We start from the raw sequence: 19,004 nt of genomic DNA on the forward strand, positions 1-19,004 counted from the left end.
TTTTAAAAAAAAAGGTTTATTTGTTACAAAATGTTAAATACTAAAGCTAAAAACATATAAATTCAGGTCAGGCTATATTAAAATACACACATACCCTTCTTTGCAAAATTTGTTAAAGATTGAATTAAACAGATGCTTTAAATAAAATAAAGTACTCTTTCAGGATTTTTTTGTCTAATTAATTATACCAATGTAGTGTTGAATTTGTAAAATTACAGTTGAAAAGTTTTGCTGTCTTGGAAATCAAACTTATCCAATCTTCAGTCTTCTGTTACTACCCAATGTAAAGCTACCATGCTGGCTTGGACAGGGTAAATCTGTTATGATACTGAAAATTCTCTATTACAAATCTAGTCTCCTATACCATGAACATGGAATAGTCAGAAAGTACATAAAGGCATTAAATAGGATGAAAACCTGGCCTTGCAACAAAAGGCCTTAGTTCTACTATACAATGTCTTCTCTAAGGAAAATGGTAGGTAAATATACCGAAGCAGAGATCAGCACAAAGCTTACATCCATCTAGAAATAACTTTCAGTTGGGGGGAAAAAAAAAAAAAAAAAAACCCTCAAAAACAGCATTCACTTCTCCAAGATAGTTGATAAGTAAAATTTCTTATTTTAAATTGAGTGAATTCAAAAGTCTTGACTCTACATTCAATGCATTTAAAAACTAATTTGATTCTATTCTAACTAGCTCTGGAGAACTGTGACATCTGACTGTCTGGGTAACAATGGAGGAAGAATTTTCAAAATAAAAACACACACTTGACACCAAGGAGTACCATCTTCTGAATTCAACCCCCACTCAGGCCAAACAGCCTAAAAGAACCAGTTACATTCTACTTAAATGTTAAAAAGTGTTTTTGAGAAAAGACTTTGTTTTGTACTTATATTTTTCAACTTCCTAAAGTTTTAGAATTTTAAATGCTGTAATTAATATTGGTGCAAGACTATGTTTATATAGAACAAAAGGTTATCACTGCATTTTAAAAATTCATAAAGGTGAATGAATTTCTAGAAATCTGCTACAGTATCTACTCTTTATAATGTTAATCCTAGCCTCATAGGATCTGCCAGTCTTTGATTAACCCACGTGATTAAAATATAAAAAACGTAAACTGCATTCCAGTAGTCTTCATCGACACAGTCCAATTAAAATCAGGCTTCTTGGAACATATCTAAAGGGAACTTTTAGTGCTTTCCTCTTTCAGTAATGGCATATGTACAAGGGTTAACTGTAAGGAATCCTAATACTATAAGATTGATTAATCAGACCTTTAAGAGGTTGGGAAAAATACATGTATTCTAAAGTCACTGGATATTAACAGAAAGATATAGTCCAATACTAAATTACATATGACAATAATGTTAACAATAAATAGTAATCTGATTTCCCTCTCCAGATTCATGGACTTCTGATGTCATCATTTCTACATACATATGACAGGGAGAGAGGCTCTAATTCTGTCCTCTGTCACAGGGCCATTCTCTCCACACATGACAAGTCTTTGATACATATCCTTTCTTCTAACTTCCTGGGTAACCTTGAGGGACAAGATTCATACTACTCCATATCAAATAGCTTTGCAGTCCTTGGAAAGAATTCAAACGGTTCAAGCCACTGACATTCACATCCTACTCTTAGCAGAAACACACACACACACAAAAAATTCTTGAGCCTTCATAGCAAATTCTCTAGAAAGCACCTTTTCTTGTGAGCATCTCTTAGAATGTATATTGAAGTCAGGCTACTAGGTCACTCTCACCAACATCCTGATGCTACAGAATCATCAAAGTAACTACCCTTCTGTGATAGAGGCTGCTGTGAGTGTTTTAAAGTTAAGACAACACAACAGTCATTTGCTAACAGAATTGGCAGCAGAGGCCCTCAGTGGTAAGGACTTCCCCAAAGGTGGGAATCTATAAATGTTCTCTTCCCTTGATATCAGAGCCTCTTTTCTTTCAGAGAGAATGATGTTTGAGCCAGAAAACACTGCATTTTTTTCTGTCAGGAAATATCTATAATTTGGGGGGGGGGCACTTCTATGTAGTGAAAACACAGGGCCCTTCTTCAATCATTATAAAGAATATCATGACTGCAGCAGCAGAACACTAAAACAATGTCAGGCCCTTGTAAGTGGGAAGCCCTTGCCACTAAAGGCCACACACAGACAAAGCTGACCCCATTTCAGTTTCCTGCCTAATCAGAATCCTAGGGAGGACACAAGGCAATTCAGGTGAATAGTCCAGATGAAAGAATTTTTTTCATGACGTTGATTCAAACATTGTCACTGCTTTGGAACCAAGTGGTATGTCACTTTCCAAAATTCTCAGAAAGGACTAGTCTTCCCTGATATTTCTCATGGAGAAACAGCTACATTGGGTCTTTGAAAACCCTGTATTTTAATAGAGTAATTAATCAGACATGATGAAACTTCTATATTAATCCTAAATGATTTTTTTTTTTTAATTTAAACATTTCTTATCCGAGAGGGGTCTTAATATCACTGAAGCAACAGAACATACTGAAGGGGAAACACAGCTGCACAACAGCTTTATATTTTAGGGTGAAGCCTGTTTAGTCTGTGGTATAGTTTGCTCCCTTTTAAGATCACAATAGTTTTTTTTTTTCAAAGAGAACTAATGAACACATTAAACTGTATGATAATTTTGTTTTAACACCCACATTGGTTTCAGTCATAAGAGTTTTACTGGAACCCAGAGGTATCCCATTCTTCATAATAAAAAAGTGTACGTATATAAAAACTACAGGTTACATCACTAAGCAACGGCATTTCCGGGAGTGAATATACTTCCTGTATTCCGCAAGCTGCTTCAAGTACATATTTGATGGCCATCTGTGCTTTTCAACAAAACTGCGTTCTTCCACTGAAATTGTAAGAAAAAGAACGTGAATGCATTTTATTTTTGATCAAGGTATTAACTACTGACTTCCTATGTAATGAGATCTGAGCTCTGTGATATATACCCCTATCTTTTCCTCAAGTCTTCCAAATCATTTAACACAATCCCAGTTAAATCAGTCACTGAATTTATTATGTGATTTTATAATCATATACATTTCATTCACTGCTTCATCAATATTTGACTATATTACTTTGCTTTTTTTGTTTGTTTTTTCAATAAAACTTTTGTTTTTCCTGGAGATAACTGGCTCCTCTTTTCTAATAGGTTTTCTTTGTAGTTAACTTGGTCGTCCAAACTCTGTGAAGAGCTCCTGATTATTTCCCACCAGGGCATCCCTCCAGTCATCAGGCAGTCTACCCATTCCAGTTGTAGCTGCAGGCCAGGGCCCTTCTTGCTTTCCAGGCCTCTCCGCGCCCTAGTGCTGGATCTGACCGTTCCTCAACTTGAGAGTCTTTACTTTGTTTATCCCCTTCGTTTTGGTGAAGCATAACCTGTATTAGAGTCCTGAAAGGGGGGCATCTGGGAAGTTTTTCTGAGATCTTGCTTGTGATGCAACGTCTTTTGTCTAAGCTCATATGTGATGGAGTATGTGGTATACTATAGAATACTAGGTTGAAAATTCCCCTCGCAAAATTGAAGATGGCTCTCTACCTTCTAGAGCTTCACTGTCATTCAGACTCACAGTGCTTGGTAGGTGATCTATGTTTTTTCAATCCCAGAAATTGAGTTTTTTGTGTTCTTCCACATACTAATGATACACTTTGTACATTTATTTAGCTGAGCACTTAGTAAACCCTTTCAATTGGCTGATTCAGGTCTTTCAGTACTGGGATAACTTCTTGATTTATGTCTTTGGTAATTTCCTCCCCACTGGGCCCCCCCCCCCCCCCCCCCAGCCATGAACTTTTATTTAACATTGAACTTCTAGACTGAGTCTCCAATTAAAAACAAAACTTTCTCTCCTATCTGTCCCTTTATTTTTCTGTCCTATTTTCCAAGAGATTACTTTTATCTTTTAATTATTTTATTTAGTTTATTTTTCACTTTTATATATTTTATACTTTTGCTATATTTTTAATTTTCAAGAACTTTTTAATTTTTTAAAATACATATACCATAGAATTTGCCATTTTAATTTTAAATACATAGTTCAATTATATTTAGTATATTCATGCTATATACAACCAATCTCCAGACCCCTTTCAACTTGCAAAACTAAAACTCTGTACCCATTAAACAACTCCCTAATGTCCCTTTACCCAGGCCCTAGAATATTATTCCAATAATATTATGAATATTATTTCTTTTCTTTTCTTTCTCTCCCAATGACTACATTTGTGCATTTTCCCTCTCAGGTCAGAGAAGGAGATTTCCATTTCATGCATAGAGCATGGAGGTCAGGGTGACAAATACATAAGTTCCAGAATTCTAGAACCTGGATGTGGGAAGGAGGCTGGAACCTTATTAAACAATGTATACCCTTTCACATAACCCCCTGCTTCAGCCTAGCTCCTTACTCCTGGTCCCAGGGACACCCAGAGTTCATGATTCTAGAATATTTGTTGTTTTAATTCCTCCATAGTAAACTTCCTATTTCCTGTGATGATGCGGCAGCAGCTGCCTGTGTGGGAGGTGAGGGTGTGGCAAAAGACTCAACTCATTCCACTGCCGTGACCCCATGCCTTGTCCTGGCTTCTCAAACACCTGGTACCTCAAACACACAAGGCTTTCTGGGATTCTGCTGGGTGAATCACTCCACTTCTCCATCTATTCTATAACCTCAACTATTGGAATCTGGATTAACAAGGTCTTGGTTTAGGCTGCAGGACCTGAGTAAACAGAAACAAGCTGGATGCTCAGGGAAACTAGTTCTCTAGGTTCCAGGAGACAAGAGATGACAGGTTCAGTTAAAACAGAACACCAGAGAATAGTTATCACCTATGAGTTCTGGCAGCCAGCAAAAACCAAAACAAATACAATATTCAGCTAAATTAAACTAACATGATAAAAATGAATCTATAGCCACCAAAGGGCATATATTCCTAGGAGTTGCTGTTTTCAGAAGAACATAGCACATAAACATCTAATATTTAACAAGCTATTTAACAGGGTTCTGCAGTATCCATGCCTTGATGAGATTTTTTCTAGTTTCACCTTCTGCTTTCCAATCACCCTTAAATAAGAAAAATTCTAAATTAAGAGGAAAAAAATTGTAGAATTGTAGAATTTCAACAATAACATGATAATTCCTAAAACTGAAAATGGGCAATTCTACAAGGAAACTAAAGAAATTGTGATAAGAACCCTTTTGAACTTCAAGTGACCATATGAAGCAAGCCAGGTGTGAGGCAGAGGGGAGAGCTGCCTGCAACACTCTGAAGGACACGTTCCTCTCAGTGGCAGCCACTGCCCTGCTCAGGCTGTTTCCCATGGGAAGAGGGGCTCAGAGTATCCACATCTTCCGTTTTTCAAAGAAGCCAGAAACATGGAATTTTAAAATGCTGACATAACATTAAAATGAAAATTTAAAAATGTAGTCCACATCAAACGCTTGACAGGCTACATTGAACCCACAGAATGCCAGTTTGTAAGGCTGATTTGGAGAATTAAATTCTCCCTCATCCAGAGGGGCTTCATGCCTCTCCTGAAGAGGACCACATACCAGGGCAGGCTGCTGAACAGGAATAGGCACCTTGGAACAAGTGTGCCCAGGATGCTCCCACAATTCCCACCCACAGAACAGAGACAGCCACTGTGGAGGCTTCAGCCCCTCACCCTGCCCACTCAGATTATACCCTGCAGTCCTGCTTTTCACTATGCCAGTTAGTATTACAAACTTTATAGGCAATTATATAAGTAATAAAATATAATAAAGTTAATAACATGAAGGATTTATAGAGCACCTTTCTCCCAAGGTTGTGACAGTATGCCACAATAGCATACAGCTATACAAAACAGTAAGTAGAGCATAATGTTATTCTTCTTTTACAAATGAAGGTGACTTAGGGTGGCATAGTAACAGTGGCTCTAAAACCAAATGGCAGTTCAGGTGAACACTGACTTCTTAAAGAAAGAACGACCATGCAAAAATGTCCCTACTAACGAATGATCTCGCTGATAAGCGAATGAGGACATATAATGGGGGGTAGGAGGGGTTAGCGTGAGGGTTAGGGTTAGGCTTAGGGTTAGGGATAAGGAGGGTGGTAAGAATGGAGGAAGGAAAGACTGTGTAGAGGGAAAAGAGGGGTGGGAGGGGTGGGGGGAAGGGAAAAAAATAAAGAATGAATCAAACAACATTGCCCTATATAAATTTATGATTTAAAAAAAAAATGTCCCTACTAACTGACAGCAAGCAGAAGCATCCTTTACCTTTATGAATGAACTTTGTTTTTCTTACAAAAAGTAGATACCTAATAATACCAATTGATTTGCTTTGGTTTTATTGTTACTCTACTGTCTTCATAGTTGAGCTCCACGTAAGGGAGCTCCCAATAAGCATGTAATGTACGTTGACTGGCTGCACACCTCTGTCAAAAACTGACTGGGTGTTCCTTGGTTTCCATAACTACATGAGTACCTGAAGGGAGGCAGGAGATTTTCATGTCTGCTGCCAGCAGAATCTTTTTTTGACTAACTAAAATTTTAAGCAGAACTGTAAGATGTAAAACAGAAGTGGAATCAACCAGAAGGAGGAAGGGAAGAGTCCAAGAGCTCAGATTTTAGCCTTCCTTTCTTCTTTTCCTTATTCCTTCCCTGTTCTTTTCCTCATTCACTGCCTGCTTTCTGCAATTTGTCCCATAAGACCTTCAGGCATCTCCATGGAGAGCTCTTTGTCCAGAGCTTAAAAGTACTTGACCAGGTATACTGTCATTTCCCTTTTTAGCTCAATTTTTCCTTGACTCTATGCTAAGTGATAATGTGAGCAAACCATTGAAATCAGCTGACTGATTAGTTTGTCTCTTCTGACAACTATTTTCTTTTTCCTTCCTCTGACACAGTAGTAGGAAACTCACCCTTACCTGGTTTTACTCTTTGTAATTTAATTTAGAAATCACATTATGTACACTTTCTTTCCTTTTAAAAAATATATGTGTGTGTTTTTTTTGTTTGTTTTGTTTTTTTTTAGTTGTCGATGGACCTTTATTTTTATTCACATGCAGTGCTGAGAATCAAACCAGTGCCTCATACCGTGCTAGGCAAGCACTCCACCACTGAGCCACAACCCCAGCCCCACATTATGTACACTTTCTGCTCAGTAAGTTTCTTAACACTTTGAATCAACAACAAAAATGTAATTTCAAGTAATATGAGGGTCCTGCATATATATACTTAATGAATATAGATATCCAGTACAATAAAACTATATATTATAAATAATAAGCAATAAATTCCTTTTTAAGAAAAATTTAAATGTATTGCTTAAATTTTGCTTCTGACTTACTTAGGTAGTTAAAACTAAGATCTCAGGTATCACAACCAAATGCCACCTGAGGACATGTTTCACCACCTTCTCTATTTCAGAAAAAAATGCATTTAAAAATGAATGGAACTATGAAATAATCATTAGAAAACTTCTTGTGTAACACAGGTCAAGCTGCTTATATAACACAGGTGACTACAAATTAAGGAGTCCTCAATTACCACCCTGCACAATTTAAAAGGAATGTAGTATACTGACTCTTCTTATTGTGTTAAAATCTTTTTTTTTTTTTTTTTTTTTTTTTTCTTTGCAAGGCATAAATTGGAGATCTACCTGAAAGATCCTGAAATTCAGGCTTTTGACTGAAGATGAGGTAGTTAGTGGCAATGAAATGAAGCAGCCAGGTTGAAAGGCAATCAGAGTGGTGGAACTGCAAGAAAATGAAAAAGAAACAACATTGTATATCACACCCTTCGATCAGGATGACAACTAGATACAGATAGTGGCCTGGGAGGAACCAGAGAGTCCATATCCACGAGTAAGTGCCTATGCGTGATGCAGCCTTCAGGCTGCTGTGACAGCAGAAAGGAAAGTGGACCATTATTAACAAATAACAATGAAGTTACATCATTCAATGAAGAAGTGGAATCAACAGTGAATAATAAGCTACTGCTGCTGCAGTGGCCAAACATCTTTAGCAGAGGTATGGCTGTGCCTGTGGTTAACCAACACTATTAGAGGTTCTTGAGGTTTTTAATTTTTTTTTTTTTTTCCTTTTTTGGGTACTGGGGATTGAACCCAGGGCCTCACACATGCTAGGTGGTGTAGGTGGTGAGCACTCTACCATTGAGCTACACCCCCAGCCCTTTTGCCTTTTTTTCCCCCCCATTTTGAGACAGAGTCTCTCTAATGTCCCCAGCTGGTCTTGAACCTGTGATCCTGCCTCAGCTTCCAAGTGGCTGCAATTACAGACATGTAGCAACAGGTACAACTTAATTTAAAGTTTTAACTAAGGTCATGGACTTCACTAACTGTACTTGTGTCTGTGGAGCAGAAGATTATGATGAGCAATATCCAAACAGGTTCATCTGAAGAACAAACCAAAAACTACTCTGAAGAGGAAATTAGCCTAAGGGCATAGGTTTCCATGTGTAAATATTCCTATGAGAAAGTTATACCTGAATAGTTGCTTTTATGGGTATACTGCTATACTGAGCAGGATTTCTTACTCAATTCTCCTCATTTCAACAGCTGCAAATAGAGTGAACTTCTGAGCAACCTGGTCATTGACATCATCACCACGGTGCAAACCTAGTGATAGTCCCTGGCCCATCCAACCACCAATTTGGATTATAGTAAATTGTTGATGGGTAACTTTATTATTATAATTATCATTATTATTATTATTATTTTGGTACAATATGCAAAGACTTATCATTTTAACCATCTTTAAGTGTATGGCATTAAGTACCTTCACATGACTGTGCAACCAGTACCACTATCTATTTCCAGAACTGTTTATCACCCCAAACGGAAACCCTGTACCCACTAAACAATAATTCCTCTTAACCCCATATGCCCAGGACCTGTTAACCACTATTCTATTTTATGTCACTATAAATTTGACTATTCTAGATGTCTCACATAAGTAGAATCATTCAATATTTGTTCTTTACATTCTGGCTTATTTCACTTGCATAATGTCTTCCAAGGTTCATCCATGTTGTGGTATATATCAAAATTGTATTTCCTTTTAAGGCTGAATAATATTCCACTGAATATACATACATACATATATATATATATACACATACATATATGTATGTATGTATGTATATATATAAAATACATTTGTTTATATATAAATACATGTACACACACACACACACACACACACACAACATTTTGTTTATCCTTTTATCATCAGATGGACATTAAGGTTGTTTCCACCTTTAGGTTAATTATGGCTCTTCTAACAATATTTAAAAATGTTAAATAAGCAGTAAGTCATGCTAAATCAAAAGAGTTGTAATATCAAATCCTAAGAAGGAAACTCAAGAATGAGAACTTTTAAACATTGCTGGATATGGTGGCACATATCTACAATCCCACCTATTTGGGAGGCTAAGGCAGGAAAACCACAGCTTCCAGGCCAGCCTAGACAACTGAGACCCTGTCTTAAAATAAAAAGTAAAAATGGGGGGTGGGCAGCTGGCAATGTAGCACAGTGGTAGAGTGCCCGTGTTTAATACCCAGTTCTGCAAGGAAAAAAAAAAAGTATATAGTGCAATTTGACATACAAATTCACAAGTCCCTCTTATTTGTAGTACATGGAACCAGAATTTTCAATTGGAAGGAAGTTTATAGCTCGTCTCATCAATCCCACATCACATTTCCCCCCTATCTTTCAGTAAATGAATGTGACTAATCTCAGGGGAACAGAATAAGAACCTGTACACTACTTTAACAGAAGCTACCATCACTGTTAAATGATTAACCCAGAGAAGATAACCTATCACCAGAAGGTCTGGACATTGCCTAAGGGCTGTGACTTTGAAAGAGAAGGGAGATCACAGAGATGCACAGCTAACTACAAAGACATAACTTCAAATGTAGATTTTTATTTTTGAACAAGATGTAAGACACCATCACCATGAGAGCTTGACAAGAAATGAAACACATATCATTGTAAAAATTAGGTTTTTCAAAAAGTATTTGCTAACATACAATAGTAGGTTCAAACTGAAATATGCAAAAGAACAAAAGAGAAAGGCATTAAAAACATATAAACCAAACGCAAGAGCTTAAGAGCTATCTAAAGACTACGGAGAAGGCTCCCAGGAACTCACAAAAAAAGGTCAGAAAGAAAGCTTGTAGACACAGGTGGTCAAATATTAACATATATATCATAAGAAGATGAATTTAAATGTTAATATGAGATTAAATGCAATTTCATAGGAATTGAAGTATAGACACACGGGGCTTGAATGGGTGCAGAGATAAAGAATCTTCACATCAGTCTGAAGAAATTGATATGATTGGGGGTAATAAGCATCTCTCTGTTATGAGATGACATATATAATGCAACAACTTGATGGACATATAGGAACCTGAAGATAGAATCATGGCAGAGAATTGAGAGAGGCTAGGGGAGAGTGAAAACAGAAATGAGAGAATACCCAAACTGCTCATCTATAAAAGACATAGAAGATGCTTTCCTGATATGTGATACAAAACTGGCAGGGATGAGAAAAAACTGACTGGAAGTTTTAATTATTCAGAAAGCTACTAGGGAATCTAGTAGCAAATGTTTACCAAATTCAGACCATCAGGATGAACTGACTGGTGAAATGGAACATGAAACTAGGAACTTCAAGGAGAAACCTGTGTGTTAGTCAACTTTCCATACTATAACATATACATACCTGGGATAACAAACTTATAAAGAGAAAAAGTTTACTTTCGCTTACAGTTTTAGGGGTTTCAATCCATGATTGGTTGGCCCCATTGCTCTGTGGGCTGTGGCAGCACATCATGGCAGGAGGGCCCAGCACAGGAAAACTACTTACCTCATGACTAGGAAGTGAAAGAGAATAAGAGGACGGGAGTGAGATTTTCACAATCCCCTTTGAGGACAATGCCCCCAGGAACCTGAAGACCTTCTACGAGGCTCCACCTCTATAAATGTCCACCATCTCCCAACAGTGCCAAGCTGAGGACCAATCTATCAACACATGAGCCTCGGAGGGACCCTCAAGATCCAAAGTATAGCACTTGGGAAAAATTTTTTTCTGTTATCTGGAATTCATAATCACCTAATTAGGGACCCCAGGAAGAGAACAAAGGAAAATTGGTAAATTTAAGCTTAAACTTAGTATATAAAAAAAAGTTTCCAGGGGCTGGGGAGATAGCTCAGTCGGTAGAGTGCTTGCTTTATAAGCACAAGGCCCTGGGTTCGATCCCCAGCACCCCCCCCCCCCCAAAAAAAAGTTTCCAGAAACAAATAATAAAATTCAAAAAGAACTGTTATATTAGACTTTTTAAATTTGCGGTGGGAAAGCAGATAAGGATAATAACACAGTGAGAAACCACAGGATTGGGGGGAAAACAGCTCATGAAGAATACTTGATGAGAACCAAGAATGTATGGGGTAAGGGGGACATCTAAAGAAATCACTGTGACCACACAGGAAGCTTTCTTACATATAAACTATTTAAAGATAAGGAAAAGAAGCTTGTATCCATTTTTTTATTTTATAGATATGACAGACTTGTTAGAACAGCATGAAAATGATACATCAAAAATGAATTGAGGTTGTGGAATAAGAAAAATTTTAAAGTAAAACTTAAGGGAAACTATGTAATTATCTCAAGCTCAATGTAAATAGATTGCAGAGACAGATGAGGATTCATTTTTTAAATCTGTTTTTATCCCTAATATATGATCCTAAGATTTGATTATGCAACAAATGAAGTTCAAAAGAGGAAGATAGTAAAAATACTCCAAAGCTTTAAATGAATTCCCTTCTATGCCCAGAAATACACAGGTTGATTAATGAGTTCACCTCAGCCTGGAGGCAAGCTTTGTGTGGTCACAGAGTTCTGTCCTTTGCCCCATCATGTGGCTCATTCTAGTAGTTTGGATGAAGACGAAGTTGTCATTTTTTTTTTTTAAACCCTGGATGTCAGAGTTGTTAGAGATAGATAATATGCTGTATGCCAGATAATATTTTAAGAAATCCTAACAGTCAGCAGTGCTGGATCAAAGATATTCCTTTGAAGATTCCTCAGAAAACTTGGAATGGAATCACCATTTGACCCAATTATCCCATTCCTTAGGTATATATCCAAAGGACTTAAAATCAGCATACCACAGAGATGCAGCCACATCAGTGTTTATAGCAGCTCAATTCACAATAGCTAAACTATGGAACCAACCTAGATGCCCTTCAACAGATGAATGGATAAAGAAATTGTTGTATATGTACACAATGGAATATTACTTAGCCTTAAAGAAAAATGAAATTATGGCATTTGCCAGTAAATGGATGGAGCTGGAGAATATTATGCTAAGTGAAATAAGCTAATCCCGAAGAGCCAGAGGCAGAACGTTTTCTCTGATATGAGGATGCTGACTCAATAAGCGGGGTGGGTAGGGAAGAATAGAGGTACTGTGGGTTAGACAGAGGGAAGTGAAAGTGGGGAGGGCATGGGGGTAGGAATGATAGTAGAATGAATCAAACATTATTACCCTATGTGCACATATGATCACATGACTGGTGTAATTCTATATCATGTACAACCAGAAGAATGAGAAGTTATACTCTATTTATATATGATGTGTCAAAGTGCATTCTACTATAATATATAACTAATTAGAACAAATTAAAAAATAATAATTAAAAAAAAGATATTCCTTTGAAAAAGACTAGAGGGTTCATACCACTTAAGCAATATTGATGGTGAATCCCAACCCTCAAGTCCTAATCTGCCTTAGGCAGTGGATGGAATGGCAGAGTACCATTGAGATAACCCAACCTCTGTTCTCCAGAATAAAAGAGAGTGGGCATGAGGAGATGATAGACTTTTGACTGGGACCATACCAGGATGGGGCTTGGGAGGTCGATTTCAATATAGCAATTCAAGTTTATTTACAGACCCTGGCCCAGTCCTTTGTCAGATTCATATTCTGGGGTTTCATAACTACAGTTACTCACAGTTATTTTAATTGTGTAAACTCCATCTGTTCCCTAGAATTAGTTGCAATACAATTCTTAAAAATAAAGTAGTACTAGTCAGGTACAATAGTGAATGCCTCTAATCCCAGAATTTAGGAGGCTGAGGCAGGAGGATTGCAAGTTCAAGGCCAGCCTGGGCAACTCAGCCAAGCTCTGTCTCAAAATAAAAATTAAAAAGTGGTGGGGATGTAGCTCAGTGGTAAAGTGCCCCTAAGTTCAATCCCCTGTTCCACAAAAAATAAATAGAAAATAAAAATAAAAAGCTTAGAAGAGGCCCAGAAGAAGCATGTCATACTGAAGTAGTTTTCATATCTCAAACTGTTTTTTTAATATAGTGAGCCATACCAATAAAAGTCATTTCATAAGAATTAATGAATTACACCCATATCTCCTACATACAACTGAACTTCAAAGTATTCCAATAAGAATGAATGAATGAATAATTAAACCAATTAGGTTAACCTTGTCACTGTCCTTTCAGAAACTCTAAGACGTGATCCTTTTGGGGAAATACAATGAAAATCCTACCTCCTACGATGCCTATGTGACATAGTACAACACCACAATCAAATGACTCCACTCAGGGCCATCACTAAAAAAGAATTCCATATCCATAAATTCCACCACCTTAGAAAGGGATCAAGCAAAACCCTAATGATTCAAAGTCACTTAGCCACAGAAACTGTTGCAGAGGCACTTTAGCCTCATTTAGCTAAACTTCCAAACTAAGACTAGTATTAATATATCTCTTAAAAACAGAAAGTTTAAAAGAGTAGCATAGTTTTATATAATTTTTAAAAAATCAAAAAATATCAGACACACAGGGCCTATTACCTTGGCCTTTTTGAGCAGATCGACTATATCGAGATTCATGGAGGCTAGCTCCCTGCTTGGCATGCTCTGCAGCTGTGTGATGATGAACAGCTCACAGATGTGCTGCAGTCTAGAGACTTGGTACATCTCGGCACAGATCAGGAGACACATGGCCTGGAAAATGCCAGCTGACGAGAGAAGGGCAACAAGAGGAAACAGGTGATAAAACCTCTGCTTTTACACTCTCTCTCTCTCTCTCTCTCTCTCTCACACACACACACACACACACACACACAGAATGTGCTGATGGTATCATCCAGTGTGGACAAGAACGCCAAGGAAAAGCCTTAAGATATCAGCACTCTAAACCATTTCATAAAGAATCCACTTCAGCTGTCACACTCAGGGAGGAATCCAGAGCAAACAACTTCTAACTGCCCTAAAGTATCCACCCAGAGCTATCAGGCCAATCTTTCTGTTAGCACATTTTCTTTCTTGGTTCTAGTCCCCTGCCTTAGTTGCTTTTACTGTGGTAAAACAGACATAACATAAAATTTGCCATTTTAGTCATTTTCGAGCATTCAGCTGAGGGATAAGAAGTGCCTTCCTGGTGCTGTGCACCTGGCACCACCATCTCCAGAACTTTTTTATCTTCCCCAAATGAAGTTCTGCACCCATTAAACAATAACTTCCCATTTCTCCTTCCCTCTGGCCTCTGGAAACCACCAGTTTGTTTGTTTGTTGTTTTAAACACTTCTTTATGAGTCTGATTTTTCATGTAATTCTTTCTTATTCCTCCTTCAATTCTTTATGTCCTTTCACAGTTGTGGAACCAAGAACACAGTGCATGGTGAACATGTAACACAATGAACAGCCTAAAGGTGTGATTTTCCCAATGTCTATGTTCTAACGTTTGGCTTACCTCTTTGTTCATTCTGATCCTTTAACCCCTTTTTAAAGTGCTTTGTCTTGTAGTTACTATTGCTTTCCTGAGCATTTTTCTATTTAGCAAAATGAGGCCTAATGTTAGCAGCTTCAATTAAAGCAGTTTCATCTAAAGAGATGATTGATCACATGCACAAGTCCCTGAGTTCAAACCCCCGCACCAAAAATAAATAAAGAGATGATGCCTGAGACACCAAATTTTACTATTACTTCAAATCTGGTCAATTTTTAAATTTAATATGTTAAATTACCATTATTGAAATAATAATCTGTAAGATTTATTTCCAATAAGAACCAGTACTTTAACTTTTATTAGGCAAAAGGATAAGCTGATTTTTAACTCTGATAGTAACAACTAGCTCCAAAATACTCCATGACTATCTGCAAGACCAAAACTAATTCAATTAAAAAAATATTTTTCTTTTCTGAAATTTCTAAAATATTACAGTAGAAGCTCATTACATTTAAAATATTTCCATGACAAATGCAGGAAATTTTCCTACTCTAAAAATTAAAGGAGAGAACCTTAAAGAGAAAAGTGGTCTGAGATGTATGTTTTGTATATTTGCTAGGATGCCTGCCCAGGTTTTGTAATAAAGGTCTGTCTCTTGAACTATATGGGGCCTGTTCTAGCTGTGTTTGTGGCAGGAGCCACCTGGTGGCCAAAGGCTGAAGAACATCAAAGGGGCTTCCATGCCTGCATCACAAAGCTCTAGGACTTTGAAAGGATTTTGCTTTTTCCAAGGTGTCTCCAGTTAGAGAAAATTTGCAAGATGTGTTCCAACCCACAGCTGTCACAGATGGTTAGTTCCTGGTCAAAGACAGTCCTTGGTCAGTAAATTTGTAAATAAATTCTGCAGATCACTGGGTATCCTAAACATCTTGGGAAGTTTTCAGAGAAGTCAGTTTTATGATAGGCTAACTCTAGAAGTTGGAAGGCACCTTTTAAAAAAAATCCCACATCCTCTGGGTCAGACACCAGGCATCTCAGAATATCAAGTCTTCAAAAATATCTCAATCATAAGTCAGAGCCACAAAAGCAGTCACCCAACCCTCTTCTTTGTGTGGAAGAGATAAAGCTTCAAGGAGCCCTCTGCTCCAATCTCTAGAATCAGAGTGGTCGTTGAGTACCCCCAAACACCTCCATTTCTGGGTTTCTACAGGTATCACCACACTGTTGGAGCTGGCTGGGATCTGTGAATTTAAGCCAGAGGCTGAGAGCCCATAAAAGGATTCCAATCATTGATTTTCCACTTGAACTAAACAAAGACTCATTGTTGTCCTCCAACTGTTTAGTACATGCCATGATGCCAACTGTGACAGATCTTAACCAAAAACAGATTTCAAAGAATGCAATTTACCAAAATGGGTGACACAGAAAAAATATTGTTATTGTTTAGCATGTATATTGCTCACCTGGGCAACAGGAGTCTGTGTATAGGTATTCTAAAAATGACAAGAAAGTCTCTTTGGAAACACCATAAACTGGAATCAGGACACTCTTTGCTTCCATGTAATTACCATTAAACATGGCTGCCATTACTTCACAACGGGCCACCAGGATGGCCCTATGGGCTGGCACTGTTGTACCTGGAAGGTGCAAAAGAAAGACAAAGTCAAGTAAGGTAAATTTGATGAGTTACTACACTAGCAATTTCTTTCTAAAGTGCCATTGCATACCATCAGCTAAACTGATACACAAAACCCAATTTGGGGGATGAGAACCACTTACTACTCCAGAGATTTTAGTTTGAAGTTGAATGATAAAGAGAGTTCAAATGTTGACCTTGAAAGCAACAATTTTCAAATCAGGTAACCATCTGTTATTTAATTTATATTTCCTAAACACAGAAACACTGAAAAGTCTTTTTGCTTTATTTTTAAAATTAAATGTCTATCCTTTCTGATTGTCTCAAAGTAACACTTCCCCTGGACAGAGAAGGAACATGATTTGGAGATGTTTCTCCAAGAAAACAACCCCTATGACCCCTCCTGGCCAAACTCACAGAATAGTCTGGACCAGGTTTCACCAAATCAGAAATAGGGAACTGCAACAAGCACACCACGAACAGTCCATACCTAACAGCGGGAATGGCAAGAGAAATCTCTAAGGGAGCCAGGAGACCATTTCCAACCTTACAAAAAGTTTGAAAAGAGTTAAGGTTGGCCCTGCCTCTCCCCAGCATATCACCTCCCCAAACAATTACTCTTTTCCATGAGAACAATGCATTCTTCCAGAGGAACTAGGCCTTTGAATTTAAAGGTCCCCTCAGCCCACGCAGAAGATCCACTAAATTAAACTGACGCTCATGGGAGAGTTTGCTCAGTTCTCCAGGTTTTGTTCCATCACACAAAGGCAGTTCCACATGGGGCATAGGTGATCTGGGAATCAGCCTTCAGTCTGACCTATATCAGTTCTACAGATCACTGCTAAGCTCCCACCATGTGCTAATCATTGTGTCTGGAATTGAAGATACAAAGGTGAGGAGGTCAAAGCTACCATGCTTTGGAGCAGGAGTTTTAGTGGGGAACACCATGGCAGAGGCATGACAAAGCAGTCCCTTTCCAGAAAGTTAACTCTAGGAGTCAAACTACTCTGCCCAAGAATTTATACCCATCCCTAAAATCTCACACTTATGAGGGGTACATATTCTTCTCAAAAATATTTTAACTATTGGGTTGTCTCCTTTACATCCACGCCAAATCTGTCCTGACACAGAGGAAGAGCTCCATCTAAACCCAGTGTCTTTCTCTAAAGCCAAAAATTCCTCGGGATCTACAAGGAGTCCCTGATGTTGCCAGCTGAGCCCAATGCTTGGCACTGTGGTCTGTGCAATCATATCTTCCCCACTAGGAGCAAGGAAGGAACTCTGGGGACTCCAATAAACACTACCTACCAGCAGGCCTCCTCCTCTGCCACAACCTTCCTAGCCTCCATGTGACAGTGTCCATCTACGAAGAGGACCAGTGTCCATAATTAAAGCATACTGCATATATACATAGACAGCAATTAACAAGGGATTCAAACAGGTAGTACAATCAGACTTGCAATTTGAAGATTTAAAAATGTTCAAGATAAATATGGTATCATTTAAAAAAAAATTAGAAGTGTAGTTAAACGAACTGAATGACCCATCATTTGAGTTAAAGCAGAGTGATTAAAGATTGACTAAAAATACCAAGTGGATAGTAGATGGGGGTGGAATTGGATAAGTCTTGAAATTTTAACAGAAATTTGTTGAGACCAGGTACAGTGGCATACCACATAATCCCAGCTACTCAGAAGATCACAAGTTCTAGACCAGACTCAAAACCCTGTCTGTCTCAAAATAAAAAATAAAAGGTCCGGGGATGTAGCTCAGTGTTAGAGCATCCCTGGGTTCAAACCCCAGTATAGGGGCACAGTGGAGGGAGAGAAGGAAAAAAAAAAAAATGTTGATAACATGTTGATCATGTTACCATTAGAATTGCAAAACAATCAGGACTTTAAAATACTTTTAAGCCCCTTTCAAGCTTTAAGTTTAGTTTGAAAAACCACCATACTTTCAGTAAAGAAAACATCAACTTCTGTTTCTCAGCTCTAAACCACTGTTTTGGGGCTATAAATTGTTGTGTTGACATAATACCCCAGGAGAGTTACATTTTTTTAACATTGTATATAAAAATATTTGCTGAAAGAACATTATACAGTGTTTATATACTAACCAGTAACAGGATACAGGTGGAGAATTACTTAGAGAAAAAAAAAACACACACACCAATTTTCCAGTAAAAAGATAAACATGCTCTCGGAAAATGTCAAGGCCAAACTATCTTTTCTTTGTATTATTAATTTGATGTTGCAGTTTTAAAAGACTTTTTCTAAGGAAAAGAATAATCTTAAGAGTGAAACAAAATGTAAAAGCCCAGTCCTCCTACTCACTTTGATGGATTATCAAAGGTCTTGTTTTCATTGCATACAAAACAAAATACATTTGTTATACCTTCTTCATACTACTTTCCAGGTTTCAAAAGTGAAATTTTTAGAATTGTGTTTGGTCTCATTCTGAAAAAAGGATATCTGTCTAGCTGAATAGAGATTTAGAGTAATGTACATATTCTAAACAGGGAAGGAATAATTTTGTAAAAGAACTTTTCATGTGCACAGATTCAAATGTC

The 19,004-nt window shown here is 37.6% G+C and overlaps 1 protein-coding gene across 1 annotated transcript in view; it reads right to left on the minus strand.

The window, feature by feature from the left end:
• RHOBTB3 (Rho related BTB domain containing 3) overlaps nt 1-19,004 on the minus strand; it is a 59,922-nt gene continuing 40,918 nt past the window's right edge. Inside the window, exons 9-12 of the mRNA XM_079146017.1 lie at nt 16,263-16,436; nt 13,923-14,089; nt 7,685-7,781; nt 1-2,892 (exon numbers count right to left, since the gene is read on the minus strand). Coding sequence (XP_079002143.1) covers nt 2,777-2,892; nt 7,685-7,781; nt 13,923-14,089; nt 16,263-16,436 — 554 coding nt within the window. The 3' untranslated portion in view covers nt 1-2,776. The remainder of the gene's footprint in view (nt 2,893-7,684; nt 7,782-13,922; nt 14,090-16,262; nt 16,437-19,004) is intronic.

Source organism: Sciurus vulgaris, assembly GCF_902686455.1.
Source record: "Sciurus vulgaris genome assembly, chromosome: 6".
NCBI lineage: Eukaryota > Metazoa > Chordata > Mammalia > Rodentia > Sciuridae > Sciurus > Sciurus vulgaris.